We start from the raw sequence: 16,268 nt of genomic DNA on the forward strand, positions 1-16,268 counted from the left end.
AGGACTTGAACCTCCATCTCCTGGATCATCAGTCGATGCTCAACCACTGAGCCTTAATATCTTCTTTTAACTCAATCTTTTCAGTTCAACCAAGGATTGGAAAGACTATAGATGTTGATGGGCAAGAGTGTCCATGAAGAGGCCAGTAAGATGAGTCTGGCATGGTGCCCAGTGTCGAGACTCAGGAAGGTATCTCTGGAAAATTATCATCTGACACCAATTCTTTGTGAAAGCCCAACAAATGCTCCCCTTGTTTTAAGCGAGGGTGATCTGCTTGTTCTCAAGCGCTCCTAAGTATTTCCATTCAGGTGGCGCTGGAAAATGGGTAAGGCGGGTCTCCACCCTCCTCTGCTCCCGTCTGTCTGTCCCTAGTGCCGACAACTCCCCCACTTCTCCAGCTGCTGCTCCTAAGCTTCTAAAAGATATCACTGTCCTTTCCACATGAAGGTGAAGACAACTGGAGTGGCCAAGGGAGGAGAGTAATTTACAGAGGGATTTGAATCCACTTACCTCCCCTGGCCTCCACCACACTGCTCCATTCCCTGGTGCCTGGGGACTTTCTCTTCCCCACAGATGGAGGCTCCTTCTGTTCTCAGGCCTCCCTGGTGACAAGAGAAAAATTCTGAAATGTCCTAAGTGGAATGATAGCAGCCTGGAGAGGGAGAGAAAGAGCCTGAACAGCCTGTTAATAGCTGGGGGTCAGCTGACAAGACTGCTCACATCCCTGACGGTGCTAGAACTTTGAATTACTTTCCAGGTGGCTGTTCCCTGATTATCTGAAAGAGAGGAGAACCAGGTGCCATGGAGCCCCAGGAGCCTCGCTTCTTGTTTACACAGGAGCTTCCCAGAGTGTTGCTCACAACCGACCCACAGGAGCTAACTCTTTTCCTCATGGACTCTGCACCTGTCCCAGAACTAGTCCCACTTCACCTTCCCCACCCCCTTTATCTATAGCCAATGTAAATTCTTTCAAAACAGCTGCATCTGTCTTCCCCCTACTTGATGTACGCTTTCTACTTCTTTAAGTCTGTGGGTGAGTTGTGGGACCCTCTCACCTCTGCTTTCCTAAATCCCTCAGATCCCTCTCTGAACCCGGTATGTCCCAGATTCAGCTCCTCAGAGTGCGTTTTACAGGGTCTGAGTTATGAATAACAGATGGCAGCACTTGCTAGTTAGAAAGTGTATGGAATTTAGGGGAGACAGGAAGGAAAAAAGGAAGGGAGAAAGTAGTTCAGAAAATGAGAAATATTAAAAGGCTATTTAACTGATATTGCAGATACTAATGTTCCATAGAAAAGATAGAATTATTAGAAACAAGGTTTATATAAACATTTTAATGTTTCCTTAATTGGTCCTCGAGCAGACCAGATGACTCACCACGGGTCTGCTGAGATCAGCTTTTGGTCTGTGTCATGTTATTGTCACAGAAACTTATTTACTACAAACTTCTCTATAAATCTACATAGTATGCACATTTCATTTAACGCCCATTATACACTGTTAAATGTACCCTTGTAAAGACACCATAGTTGGCTTAATCATTCCCCAAATGTTAAGCGATTTCACTTGTTTCTCCCCTTTGATGCTTCTGTGAATGCAGTGATCCTTCCTTTATCTCAGTGGAAGTAGTTTTTTGTTTTGTTTTGTTTTTAAATTTCTCTAATGTATTTCTTTGTGTCTTTTGGATGGCTGGCTTTATAATTGTTCATTTTTTAAGTTTGTTTCTATGTTATTGTCCAAAAAAGGAGTGACTGAATCAAAAAACAGGATCCGTTTTATGGCTGTTACTGGCTTTTGGTAGATCTTAGAGAAAGAATGGGGTAGTTTTTCCAGTCGCTTTGCAGTCTCTTAGTAGATTTTCACTAAATACTTGTTGGTGAATTATTTGTTTCTTTTAAGAGAAATTCCCATTCAGAACCTTCCGAGATGAAGTCCCAGGATGAGGAGTGTAACAGGCTCAGGCATCCTGTTAGGGGGACAGCCCCTGGGTCCCGGGGCCATGTAAACCATGAAGATGACTCTGTGGTCTTCCAGACAGAGACCTACAAATTGTAGGCTTGTTTGAATAGCATATGAGGCCAGGGATCTTTCTAGAAAAAAGTCTTAGGTAGACAGAGATAAAAAGATTCATTTCTAGTCACTTTTTTTTTTTTTTTAAAGAATTTCTTGTCACTTGAAAACCCTGGTGATACAGCAATGATCCTTTCTTAATCTAAGGGTACCTCTCATATAGACAGATAATTACATTTGTGTATCTGTTTAGAGTCTGACTTCTTGTAAAAGGGATTTAGTTGCTAATTATTATGTTCAGCCAGTGCTAAGAAAAGTGTGAGCAGAGTATGGGCAAGCTCAGGGGTAGACTTTCCTAAGGAGCTGAAATTTGAGCAGGTCTTAGAAAAATGATGAATTTCGCCAGATGGGCAGAGAAGAGGCTAGTTTGGCCAAGATATACAGGAGAGTTTGGACCTCTTCTAGTATGGCCCCATTGAAGACATTAAAGCAGCAGAAAAGCAGAAGTCTGAATTAGTGAAATGACCTCTTACTTTACAAAGGCCTCATAAGAAAAACTTGCATGTTCTATTATTTTATTTGATAAATTCTCAGTTATATACCGTTGAATTTTTATCCCTGCTTAAGTTATATCAGAACCTCTTCATATTTTCAGAAAATCCCAGAGGAGCCAGGACAGGCCTTACCATAGCAATCATAGAGTATAACGATAGCATTCATAGGGAACATTATGTCTTTAAAAAGTTGAGAGCTACCCAAGACCCGTCACTCCCAAATATGTGTCATAGCAGTCTTCACCCCTCCTTCCTGGTGAGGGTCAATGCGTCACTTTGGGTTGATCATGCAGACCAGGTTTTTCGTGAGGCCAGTTTTTAAGTCCCCAAGGGTGACCTGGCTGAGGAGAGAGTATAAACCCACCAAGGTGGTCCGCTTGACAGACTAGGACTGCCACCTGGTAAAGCAGAGAGCTCTGCCTGATCCGAATGAGACACAAATGAGGTGATTTTTAATAGCCTTGGGGTTGGGGGAAGGGCAAACAGACTAGGGTGTTTTCTTTGGGGTGGGAGGAGGAGCCTGAATAAGGGACTATTCCAGGAAAGCCTAGAAACCACACAAGCCTCCCAGACCCCGAGGCTAATGTTGAAGAGAGTGGAATGAGAAGAATCCTGAAGAAGAGGAAGGAACGGGAGAGAAATTGTGTCTGCTCATTTTTGTCTGAAGATGGTCCTGTCCTCAGCCACCTATTGCAATTTTATGAATTCCCACTCATTCCATAAGGTATAGATAACGGAAAGGGCTTCCACTCCGGTTTGACCAGCTTTTGGGAAGTGAGAAGAAAGGCCAAAGGGAAGCACTTCTACATGAGATTCAAGTCACACTGCCCGGGATGACCCAGATGCTAGGGAAGGCTGCTGAAGGCCTTGGCCAAGGAGTTGCTTTACCACGATGTCTCCTCTGGAGCTTGGTAGCACTTTCCCTCTTTGCAGCAAATCTGAGAACAGGGAGGTACTGTTACCAGAGCTGGGTAATTCTAGGCTGGCCCTGTTCATGCTGCCCACAGAAGACTGTCCTTACTTTGGATAAACCAAGGACAGATACTGATACAATAATCTCCATGTTGAATAGGGCCTGTATCTTGTCCATGGCTACATTTTGAACAATTTAGTCCAGATCTGTGTGAGTTAGCCTGCACCTGGCAAGGGGAAGCCCCTGCTGCTCTAGGGAATTTAATGGCCAGTTGTCTGTTTGGTGGCCTGTTTTGACTCCAGCTTCTAGGGTTTTCTCTCTGGAGGCCTTGATTCAGAAGTCCCCATTGTATGGAGCTACTTGGGTGCTCCTAACTTCAACTTGGCTTCAATGAGAACAAAGCTGGGGGGATGGGAATGTTGTTGATCAAAACTGTCAAGTCAGAGGAGAGGCCTGAGAGTCTGGGATAGGGCATGAAGGGCTTTTTGTTGTTGTTGTTGTTGTTTAAACCATATCATTTCCAACTGGAAATGCCAGTGAATTATTCAGGTTAGATATGTCCAAAAGGTTTTTACTTCCAGGTTAAGGAAGGATGCAGAAGGTCCCCCGGGGAGCTACATATTTCTAGAGTCTGAGGGCTGGGGGTCCTGCCCAGGCAGGCTGTAGCATTTTCTCACTGAGCAAGGCAGCTTCCACTCTAGAACATGCGTTTCCTTTTCAGACGCTGATAGGCCTGTTTTGGAGGGAGGAATAGAATCTTGCTTCTAGAACCATTTTCAACTACCTACAGAATAATGAACTCAGGGATGAGAGCAAGGAGCGACACGGGGGTAAACTGAGCCCCAGTATCAGGGGCCACAGTGGAGAGTTAACCCCGCCTCTCATCCTCACAGCTGCCCCTCGCTTGGCTTCCTTTCTGCCAGGAGCCTACAATGTCACTTAACGGTGGGACGGACACACAGACTGCAAAGTGCTCGCACAGACTCGACCCGGACTGACAGCACCCTGTTGCAGCCGAGGTGCGGGACGGCCGGCGCCCAGCCCGGCGCGGGCCGGCGGGGCCGCGTGGAAACCGGCTGCGCTGCCGGCCCGCCGCGCACCTCGGGGGCGCCCCCGGGAGCCGCGGCCAAGGAGGTCGGGCCCGGAGCCCCGGGCGGGGCCGGCCTGCGGACACGTGACCGCCGCGGCCGCCCCGAAATAGCAGCGGCGGCTCCGCCGGCGGCGCCGCGAGGGAAAGGCGGGGACTGGCGGACGCTGGCGCGGCGTGGGCGCGGCGTGGGCGCGGCGCGGCCGGGCCCCGGAGGATGCTGAGCCCCTGCCCGGACCGGCCCCGAGCACATGATGGCGATACGGGAGCTCAAAGTGTGCCTTCTCGGGGTGAGTCCTGCGCGGCCACCCCTCTTCCGTGCGCCCCCTCATCCGTGCACCTCCCACGTCCCCGCGCCCCTCTCGCTCTGCGCCCCTCTCGTCCCCCGCGCCCTCCCAGTGCGTGCGCCCCCTTTTGTCCCCGCGACCCCCTAGTCTCCCTTGGTCTGTGCGCCCTCCTTTTCTCCCGCATCCCCCCCCCCCCACCGGACTCCCTGGTTCCCGGCGCTCCCTTGGCGGTGCGCCCCCGGCTGCCCCGCATCCGCCCCCCGCCCTCCCCGGCCCGTGCGCCCACCGACCCGGGTGCCCCGCGCCCTCCCCGGCCCCGCCCCGTCCCCGCCGCGGGCCGGGTGCTCGCCTGCTCGGGCTTTCTCCGCCCGCTCCACCCCGGCGCCCGTTCGCGACCCGCCCGGGCCTCGCCGCGCTGGGCCGGGGCCGGCCGGGCGCCCGCGCCGCGCCGCGGGACTCGGAGCAGCGGCCCCTCGGGCGTGCGGGGCGCCCTGCGCTTTCGATAATTTCCTTCCGGCGGAAACTTTAAGTTACTCTGTCCCGGCGCCGAGTCCTCTTTAGCCTCCCCGGGGGCAGACGGTTTATTAAGTTTTTAGAAAGAAAGGCCGGCGCAGGGTGGGCGGGCGGCGGGGACGGGGCGCGGGGACGGGGGCGCGGGGCGCGGGGACGGGGCGCAGGGTGGGCGGGCGGCGGGGACGGGGCGCGGGGACTGGGCGCAGGGTGGGCGGGCGGCGGGGCCGGGGCGCGGGGCGCGGGGACGGGGCGCAGGGTGGGCGGGCGGCGGGGCGCGGGGCGCGGGGCGCAGGGTGGGCGGGCGGCGGGGACGGGGCGCAGGGTGGGCGGGCGGCGGGGACCGGGGCGCGGGGCCGGGGCTGCGCCCGGCGGGCGGGGTGAGAAAGTCCCGCCACCAGTTCCCCTTCCGAACCGGGTCTTCCTGGGGCCGGGGGAGCTCCGGGAGCCCCAGGCAGAAACAGGCGCCCGGCCCGGGCCCCGCAGGCCGCCGGGCAGCGGGCAGCCCTTTGAAAACGGCCTCGGGGAGCTCAGACGGGGGCGGGGGCCATGTCTTTTAATTTTTTTGGGGGGGGTGGGGGGCAGGGAACAACATTAAATTCCAGAATTACTTCTTTAGAAAGAGCTGCTTTTAGGCCGTGTTTTCTGCAGCCTTTGGCATCGATACCTGTTGTACTGCCCTTGGCAGATCTGGTCCCAAGAAAACCATTTCCAAAAAAAAAAAAAGAGCGGCGGCGGTGAGAGCAGACGCGTCCCTGCTTGCCTCAGAGAAACGCTAACTGGCCTGTCAAGATGGATGTGCAGGAAGCGCCCGGGGAGGAACTGAGCTCAGGCTGGGACTGGATGCGAGCGGCGCCGCGGGGCCGGGGGCGGACCCCTCCCCCCGGCCGCTGCCCCCCCCCGGCCGCTGCCCCCCCCGGCCGCTGCCCCTCCCCCCCGGCCGCTGCCCCCCCCCCGGCCGCTGCCCCCCCCCGGCCGCGCCGCTGCCCCCCCCCCCGGCTGTGCGCTGCCCCCCCCCCCGGCCGCGCCGCTGCCCCCCCCCGGCCGCGCCGCTGCCCCCCCCCGGCTGTGCGCTGCCCCCCCCCCCGGCCGCTGCCCCCCCCGGCCGCCGCTGCCCCCCCCCCGGCCGCTGCCCCCCCCCCCGGCCGCTGCCCCCCCCCCGGCCGCTGCCCCCCCCGGCCGCTGCCCCCCCCGGCCGCTGCCCCCCCCCGGCCGCGCCGCTGCCCCCCCCCCCGGCTGTGCGCTGCCCCCCCCCCCCCGGCCGCGCCGCCGCGCCGCTGCCCCCCCCTGGCCGCGCCGCTGCCCCGCGCCGGGCAGGCTGCCCGCGCTCTGCCCCAGCTCCCGGGGTGGCCGCCCCGCCCGGCGCGCCCGCAGCCGGGCCTGGGTGGATGCGGCTCTCATCTGCCCCTCGACCCTTCCCTGCGGCGTCGCCGGGGTAGCTTTCACCACCTGACAGGCTCCGCGTGGTGGTCGGGGCATCAGTTCCAGGAGGCCCGTGTTCTCCTGTGAGGAGTCATTTGGGACCCTTAGAAGGCCTTCCAAGACTTAGAGGGATTTCACGCCCCAGGAAACCGAGAAGCAACTTGCACGCGTGCTGTGTATGTCAGGATGGGTCGTGAGAACAAATGAAGTAGGAAATAGTTGCCCCCCCATGTTTTCTCCCTTGTCATCTGCCTAGGTGCACGAGCCCTGCCCCATCACAGGAGTTATTTCCAAGTTCACTGTTTGACAAGTCTCTGTATCTTTCTGTAAGGAAACATCAGATGGAAAGAGCCCTGTACCAGGAGGCAGCAAACCTGGGTTCTCGGTCTTTCCCACTCGCTAGCCGTGCATTTTTGGACAAGTATCTTAGTCACCTCATTTATAAAATGGATATAATAACAGCCTTCCTTTTAAGGCAGAAGACTGTATCAGATGGTCTTAGATGTATGGGACCATTCCCTGCAAGCCTGTGACTCCACGGTGACAGTGAGGAGCTTGAGAGATAAGAAAGCTGGAAGAAACCCCTCTACTTCTTTTCTCTCATCTCTGAGAACTAAACTTCTAGGGGCTTCCTGGACACAGCGCCTCACCCTTGTGTGCGTGATTTTTGCAGTGACCTACTCTGTTGGTGTTGGAGTGTGAGCTTGGAAAAGAACCGTGCAGCCATAGAACAGGAAGATGTTTCTGGGCAAACAGAGGCCTTGAAGCACAAATCCTATCATACCACACATGTCATGGCATTTTTTTTTTGAGAATGGCTCTAGATTTTAGTCTTACTTAGGTCAGAGGATCTCTCATTTGAAAGGCCAATGACCTTATTATCCACACCAAATAATGTTTGGAATGTCGTGTCCCAGGGGATCAAGAAGCAACTTTGACACGTATTATCAATTGCTCTGAATGCTTTGGGTTTCGCTGTCCTGGGCAAGATGTGTGTGACAGGCGATGTTATCAGTTGCTCACCCCAATAAGGCGATTCTTTGGGTGAGAGAGCGTTTGGGTGAGGTCAAAGCCATTGTAACTGCCTTGTGTTTGTTGTCTTGATTTGAGAGAGAACTCTGTGGGTCAGTGGCTGGACTTATGAAAGTCCACAAGTCTTTTTAGAAATTTTACAGGAACCCCGAGCTCCTTTGTTCTTTGTGTCAGGAGGTCTGTGAAATCTTGCATGTGGCTAGCTCGAAGCTTCCTGTTTTTTAGCCAGTGCCACACCTCACTGACATCTCAGTTTGACCAAGACCCTGGCAGCCACACCCTCTGGTGGGATCACTTTCTGTTGGGCCCCCCTTGGGAAGGTCATGGAAAATGTGGGCCTCCTAACCGGACTCTCGCTGTCTCACTGGCTGTCTCACTGGAGAGGTTGAGGGGGCTGTCTTTTTGTGCCTGATCTTTAGCCCTGATTGCTTAGTGATTACTGGGGAATGCCCTTCCTAAGGTTGTTTTAGGCATAGGCAGAGCAGACTTTTCTCTCTCTTAGCTTGTAGTCTCTTGGTGGGGTCAGAGGTTCCTGACAGGAGGGTGATTTGCAACAGGTGGAAGTGAGAGTGGGCCAGATGGTGTGTCTTCTCCCCCCATACCTGTGCCTTTCAGAGCCCTGATGTTAGGGTATGTCTGATCTTATTTCTTTTGGTGAATGCTCCCACATGGAATTGACAATAGTCTGTGGAACATTGTCTGAATGCTTTGTGCTGTTGGAAAAACCAAGGACTCAAGCACCTTGCGTTTCTTTAGATATAAATTCTTGGCTCTCATTTTTCTTATGGATGTACTTCCTCGGGTTTATCCCAAAGCCTTTGTGAATGACCTTTCTTGGGATAAGTCGGGCCATCTATGGAAAGCTAGCCGTGCGGGAGGGTGTGTTTGACATGGGTCCTTGCTGGACACCTAGGACCACATGAGTCTCATTTTTGTCAATAGAGTGCCAATTGTCCTACTGTGTAATCTCAACAAGTATTATAAAACATGTAGCTTAAAAACAACTCCCTTAAAAACAGCAAAGTATGTTAAAAAAAACCCTAACAAAAACAATATTGAGGCAGCAGCTGTTCCAGTCCCAAAGGTGGAAAGCTTCCCAGTGTGCATTTTTAACACACATTACCCCGTGGTGGAAAGCAGGAGGGGGGAGAGAGAGAGAAGGGAGAGGAAGAAAGAAGGGGTGGGAGGAGAGGATCTTTCTTTTATTATTTTCTCTGGGTGTGTGGCGTACACTTAAAAACTGCTGCTGAGTGGAATCCCAAAGAGATTTGTATTTGGACTTTGGTTGTCTTGACAACATTTTAGAGATTTCTGCTACTTCCTCAACAGCTGAGTGGCATGGTTGAAAGACAGCTGAGGACATCATCTCTTCAGTTCATAAGGAGCTTGATGTTGCTTCTCTTTTTGGCCTTGATGGAATCTGTACGGTGGTTCATCACCGAGAACTCTTATGCCTGGGGTTTGGTGTGACATCTGGGCACTGGGGGCTTCAGATACATGTGTACGGGGCCTTCACATGTAAGGTGTATGTGGTTCTCGAGGACACTGGGACTCAAGAGCGGAACAGACTCCTGCTCTCTGTAGGCATGTCAGTCAGGGCTGTGGAACCTCAAGTGGACCGCTTTGAACAATACTGAGCTCCCCATTACTATAAGTATTCAATAAGGTTACTTGAATTTGTTAGGGTCATTGTTGAAGGAATGACTGTATAGTGTGGGGAGGACTGGGCTAGGCAACCGTCACATTTGCTTTCCAAGTCTGAGAGTCTGTTAACATAGACATTTTTTTTTTCTTGCCCAGAAGCTAGCATTTCTCTTGGGGGTGAGAGGGCGTGCAGAGAGGCTAGCAGTATAATGTATTTTTTACTACACCCGATTCCGCTATTAAATTGAACCCCTGTGGAAACTGTGGTTCAGCATTGGTGGTGCTGGGGAGAGAATACATGTAAATGATACAGGTTTCACGCCATAGGCCAGTCCCAAGACTGCGGCCACCACGAAGAGGGTGGCTGCAGAAGACGTCAATGTTACTTTTGAAAATCAACAAAAGATAAACAGATCTGCACAGAATACAAGTAGAATCACAGAACAGAAAGAAGAAGTAGATATAAAAAAGAAACAACTCCAAAATTTGGAGGACACCATGCTTGCAGATGACTGCTTGATGGTACCTTTATCAAACTGGTGATGTTTGCATTAGCCATTCTCAAGAAGAAACACAAGAAATGTTAGAAGAGGCAAAGAAACATTTGCAAGAAGAAACTGACGACTTAGAATCCGGAGTGGAATAGATTCACCGATTATTAGCAGATTTGAAAGTTCAGTTACATGTAAAATTTGGGAGCAACATAAACCTTGAAGCTGATGAAAATTAAACACTTTATAATGCTTCTAAAAATTTGCTTAATAAGCTTGAGTATTGTTTAAATGATAATTCTCCCTTTTCAATGATATGGAAAGCAAAACTTCCTTTTTAAAAAATTTTTATTTATTTAATGGAAAGTTGACTATTTTCACGTTTTGCTTATTTTATATTTTTAAAAGAAGACAGTATTCATCTATGTATTTTGCATAACAATTATATCAAGTGTAGGAGTTTTATGTCATGTTATTAAAATCAGTTAAGCAAAAAAAAAAAAAAAAAAAAAGTGTAATGGGATGTCTTCCCAGCAGTGCCTAGGGTATAATGACCCTGAGCCAGGCTGGTGGAATGCACCAGGGTCCCTTTGTTCTTTTGTTCAGGATCAACATCAGTGCAACTCTTCCTCAGATTTCAGAGTTCAAAGCATCTCTGGTGTGTGTATCAGAATCATTTGTGGAGCATTTTCAAAGCTCTTGTGGTCCCACCCCATTTCCTTTGTCTATAGCTCTCAGGCTTATGGCCCTCCCTAATCCTGCCCTGGTTCAGTGTTTTAGGGAGTGTGTGGTATTCCTTCAGTCCACTCCAAAGCAGTAGCCATTGGAAAATAAAAAGCTTTATACTTTAAGGTGCTAGGACATAAAAAGATATTGAGTCCATGAATTAGAAAACATCTTCAAATGTAATTGTGTCCAACAGGTTAAGCTAATTTTAGTGCTTGCAAATCTGTGCAACTATTACACTTTCATTTGTCTTAGTTTTTATAATTTATAATATGTCTCTGGAAATGGAATAGGCATTCATTTACTCAGTCCTTCACTATTTGAGTGTTTCTTTGATGCCGGAGCTGTGGGTGTTTGAAGTAGACAGGACAGCTGTATGCCCATCTTCAAAGAGTACTCTGCCTTTCCCAGGATGTGAATACACTAGCAAAGGGCTGAACTATATCACCTGTGTTCCTGTGGCAACACACAAAGCCAGGCACAACAGAAGCAACAGAGTGTGATGATAAATATCGACTGTCTTCCATCTTATTAGACATGAGGACAGGTGAGGGACAGGCAGTTTCTAATCAAGGTCTGTTTTGAGTACTTGCTGTGGATAAGGGGCTATGCAAGCTCTGCTGGAGATAGAAAGTAGGGAGGGTGGGACTCTGGTCCCTGCATGTGATGGAGAGGCTCCTGGTCGAGCAGGAAAGACAGGCATGTGCACAGGAACTAGTATCTATGGCGTTTGTGATGTGTGGGGTGCTGGGGGTGCAGTAGGAGATGGTGAAGTTTAAGTTGGTGCTGGGAAGGGAGCAATATGGGAAGGTTTCTTGGAGCGGGAAGGAGCTGAATTTGCCTCACGGGAGGAAAGGTGGGTGTGGACCCCTGGCACTGGGGAGAGCAGGTGGGGCTCCCGATCTCAGGTATTTTCTGGAGGGCTGATGTAGTTGGGGAGTGTAGGGAGGGGAGAACACTGCCCTCCCACTCCTCGGCTGACTTCTCTCCCATTGATCCCACTGTCTCTTTAGCATGAGTTCTTTTATTTTTAACTCCCCTTTCCCCAAGGTTTATTTTGAAAAATTTCAAACTTACAGAACGGTAGAAAGAGTAGCACAGTGAATGGCTGTAGACCTCTCACCGAGATTCAGTAGGGATAACATTTTGCCACTCCTGCTTTCTCTCTCTAATGTATCTAAATAACACTGAATTTTTTTCTGAACCATCTGAAAATAAATTCCAGACATTATAACACTTCACCCCTAAATGGTTCAGTATGTATCTTTTAGGAAAAAGGATACTTTCCTGCACAACTGTATCATACTGATACAGCAGTATTATTGAGCATAAGGTCCGTACTCAGATTTTTCAGTTGTCCCTAAACATCCTTAACAGGTATTTAAAAAATCCAGGTTCCAGTTAGAAATCATGTATTACTTTGGCTTGTCATGTCTCTCATCTAAAACAATTCCTTTCCCTGGACCGATGTGGCTCAGTGGTTGAGCATCGATTCACGATCCAGGAGGTTGCGGTTCGATTGCTGGTCAGGGCACATGCCCGGGTTGCTGACTCAGTCCCCAATAGAGGGCGTGCAGGAGGCAGCCGGTCAATGAATCTGTCATCATTGGTGTTTCTATTTCTATCTCCCTCTCCCTCTCCCTTCCTCTCTGTCTGAAATCAATAAAAAATATATTTTAAAATAATTCCTCTCCTTTTTCCCCACCACGACTTTGGTATTTTTGCAGAATCCCAGGCCAGTCGTTTTGTAGAAAGTCCCAAGATTTTTGTCTGATTGCTTCCTCATTGCTTCTTCCAGTTACGCATTTTGGCGAGAAGACAGCATAGATGATGTTGAATGGTCTTTTTTTTTATGTGCTCATGTATAATATTAAAATATTCCTTCCCATTTACGTCTCTGGCCTCATTCAGAAAATATCTCTTCACTTCTACAAGTGCCAGGCAGTGGTGTGTCTGAACAAAACAAAGGGTTTTGACCTTGTAGAACTTAGATTTTAGCAGGAAGCTGGGGAAGATAAATTATATAGCCTGTCGGAAGGTCTTATATGGAAAAATGGATATGACAGAGCTGAGTGAGGGGCACAGGAGCTGTGAGAGGTGGGGAGCAGGTTGGGTGGTAGGTGATCAAGTGCTTTCAGTGTCTGTCCGGACCAGAGGGGAGTATCACCTCTCGTTTACCCAGGAGTTGACTTTGGTTCATCTTCAGGTCTGTGGCATGATCCCTGAACTGCTGAGTCACCTATGTCCTAAGGAGCCAGAGTGGTCTTTCTTGTTGCCTAACTTTACCAGCAGAAATCAGGAAAAGGAAAATGGGATTTAACTCTGGCATCACCGAATGAGTTTCTCACTGTGGAGTCTTCTGTTTCGATGAGTCTTCCCTGATCTATTTTCCTACTCTTATTGCCTCAGACCTGTTTCTTCTTCCCTGGAGGTCATGATGTCAGCTTCTGCTCAGAATTTAACCCAGAAGGTAGCCTAGGTTACTGTCAGTTCCCCCAGGTGCTCCTAGAAGACTTGGGTTATCAGAAGATTGGGTGGTCCTTGCAGGAGAGCAGGAGAACCTACCAGACAGCTGGATCCCTTTGTATCAACATTTGTTTATCTAGAAGAGAAAGATTTCTGAATTCTCCAGTAACCTTCCTTTCTTTCCTCATGGAATCACTGTATATATTAGCTAGGGTCTGCAAAGAGAATGTGTAGTCCTTAAAAAGTGCCTCCAGCCGCCCGGCTGGTGTGGCTCAGCTGATTGAGCATATTCCCAACTACCAGGAGGTTGTCTGGTTGGATTCCCGGTCAGGGCACATGCAGGGCTTCGGGCTTGATGCCCAGTAGGGGAAGTGCAGGGGGCAGCCAATTAAGGTTTCTATCTCTCTCCTTCTCCCTTCCTCTCTCTCTAAAAATCATATTTTAAAAAAAGTGTCTCCATCAAAGGCTCCCCTGGAAGGGAAAGGGAAGGGGAGAGAGAGAGGAAAAGGGGAGAGACATGGAGAACAGAAAGAAAGGAAGGGAGAGAGACAGAGAGGAAGGAGGGACACACACACATGCAGGGTATCACATAAAACTTGCCCTTTGCTGGCGAGGGGAAAGAGCAAATTGTTCCTGTTTTGTGTGTGTGTGTGTGTGTTTTGTTACTTTCCTGGTTAGACTATTAGCCAGAGCTTTTACATTTATGGCAAGCTTAAGCTTAAGAAAGTTTTTTTTTCATTTTTCTTATAAGAACACCTCATAGCATCATACCACATACTTCATAGATATATTTTATTTTAGAAGCTAAAATATTTTCTAAACTTTTTCATAACAAACTTCGAAAGGCTATTTTTTCATAAAGTAATCCATGTTTGTCTTAATTCAATTTTGAATCTAATTATGAGGTAGGGAAATGATTAAGTGGTAAAATGATAAATGTCAATTTTCCTTTGAGATCACAAAGACGAGGGACACCAGCAATGCCTTTAACATCCTTTCTTGATAATAACATTATCATTGTCCCAACTTGCTGAAGTCTTCTTTCCCTCTGGTGGTTCGTAGTCCTGCAGGTGTGAAGAACCATCCTGCCTGCCCTCCTCTCCCTCGCTGCTCACCTGCTTGGAGCCCTTCTTTCCCTGTAGTTTGTTTTACATTCAGACACGGCTGCTTGCTTATTTTATGGTCAACATCAAGCTCACCATCCTGCCCCATTCCTTCTGGTATGTCTCTGTTCTTTTCTGCCCCACAGGATCATTTTCCTCCACCATTTGAATTTTTCTTTTATCTGCACTTCTCATCGATGAATCATATGCTCTCCTTTTAAAGAGAAAAGCTTCTCCTTTTAAAGGGAAAAGTTTCTAACTGCTTTTCGCTTGCTCCCGTCACTGAGCAGGGAGCATGCTGAGCTCAGCACCTTAACTTTCACGAGGCTTTCTCCCTAGCGCCAGGTGGAGGGTGGACCGTGGTCACAGGAGGGTGCATGGGAGGGACCCAGCCGGCAGGGGACCGCTGCTGCCACGGGCCTGGTGGGAGGCAGGTCATGGTGACTTTCCGGAGTGCAGCAGCCTAGGTGCTGAAAGGGGTACCACTTGCACTGTTTTAAGTGTAGACTGAAAACTTTGCCCATGGATTGTGAGTGGAGTGTGAGGGAATTAAGCCATCACATGGCCCGTGGTTACGGAGCACGCTTGCCTCAGAATCCAGCACAGCCCCGAGCTGCTTCTGTTTAGCAGAGCAACATCATCCATCATATTAGACTAATGCTAATTTGAATGTTACTGGGTTTATAGTTTAACTTGTATTTAATTAATACATTTGTTTTTTGTTATTTATAATAACACAAATAATTTGGGTAAATTTTCATGATTTGTACATATTTACACAATAATTAAATTTTACATTGGGGTCCATGGATCGCTTTTCCCTTTAAACAAGCCTGTAGAGTCTTTCAACGGCCTGAGAACTGCTGCTGTAACCACCCAGCTTGGCCATGGCTAATGGAGGCTGTCATTCCCTGATGAAGTGCCAGTGTTGGCAGGACTCGGGAAAGGAAGACTGTGTGTGATCATCGGTCCCTGGGCACCACCAGGTGGAATGTGGAGGTATATTCTGAGCTATGCTGAGTGTGGGACCGAGATCTATTCCCAGAGCAGCAGGCCCCAACTCTGCAGTCTTAACTGCTTTTTCTGGTGCAACACAACAAATGGACAACCTTGAAAATCCTAGATACTCCCATGGAAACACACAGATTCTGTTGAAATGTCAAATATATGTGACAAAAAAACCAAATTATGCATTTGCTTTTTAAAAATGCTCTTCTCGTGAAGACATTATTTATAGAAGCATGTGAGTCATGAACTCAGTCATTTCAAGATCCTCCAACACAATTCAGTTTAAAAGGAACTATTAATAATTATGGTAAATCAGGTTTTTTTTTAAAGAAATACCTCTATTTTAAAAGATGAGCTGTATTATTTCTAGACCTCCACCTCATAGGTTAATCTTGTACAATGAAAATGTAAATATTTAAGAAATATTGTTACAATTATAATTGATATAATTTACTGGTTTGACCATGTTGCTGCTCTTAACGTGAATTGCATTATTGCACTTTTCACTTGCAGCAGCCCTATGCTTTTTATTCATTCATCATAACTGTTGTGTCACAACCAAATGGGCACATCTTTGTTCCTGCTTATGAGTGGAGTATGAGGGAAATGTGTCGTCTTCATATGTCCTTGACTTCCTCCTTATTAAAAATATTCATGGGTAAGAGGAAATCAGTAATTAAAAGCTCACTAGCAGTATAATAATTTGTAATCGCCCCTACCCCTAATCACAGCGACATCAGTACTAGTTGAGAAAGGATTGCTGTACAGTCCTGGAATTGAAGCCAAAACTTATTCCATTCTTTTCCAATCAGGAAAGCACTTCAGAATGCCTTTGATTAAGAGGGGCGTCGCCCTGAAATCACTCTAGTTTATGAGTATCACTGTAATTATAACAGTTGACATGTACTGACTATAACTCATGTGCCAGACACTATGCTGAGTGTCTTAGTATCCATTGTTGTATAACAAACCACCAAAAACTTAGTGGTTTAAAATAACAACTTTTTAGCCCTGG

The 16,268-nt window shown here is 48.8% G+C and overlaps 1 protein-coding gene and 1 pseudogene across 2 annotated transcripts in view; both read left to right on the forward strand.

Annotated features, from left to right (window-relative positions):
• Nucleotides 1-4,697: 4,697 nt before the first annotated feature.
• The window catches only part of RAB31 (RAB31, member RAS oncogene family), a 104,421-nt gene continuing 92,850 nt past the window's right edge, over nucleotides 4,698-16,268 (forward strand). The window contains exon 1 of the mRNA XM_081149201.1: nucleotides 4,698-4,854. Coding sequence (XP_081005327.1) covers nucleotides 4,816-4,854 — 39 coding nt within the window. The 5' untranslated portion in view covers nucleotides 4,698-4,815. The remainder of the gene's footprint in view (nucleotides 4,855-16,268) is intronic.
• Nucleotides 8,120-10,189, forward strand: LOC308562784 (prefoldin subunit 4 pseudogene; annotated as a pseudogene). The gene has a single exon. The product of its transcript is annotated as a prefoldin subunit 4 pseudogene (transcript).

Source organism: Miniopterus schreibersii (assembly GCF_964146895.1).
Source record: "Miniopterus schreibersii genome assembly, chromosome: 10".
Taxonomy (NCBI): Eukaryota; Metazoa; Chordata; class Mammalia; order Chiroptera; family Miniopteridae; genus Miniopterus; species Miniopterus schreibersii.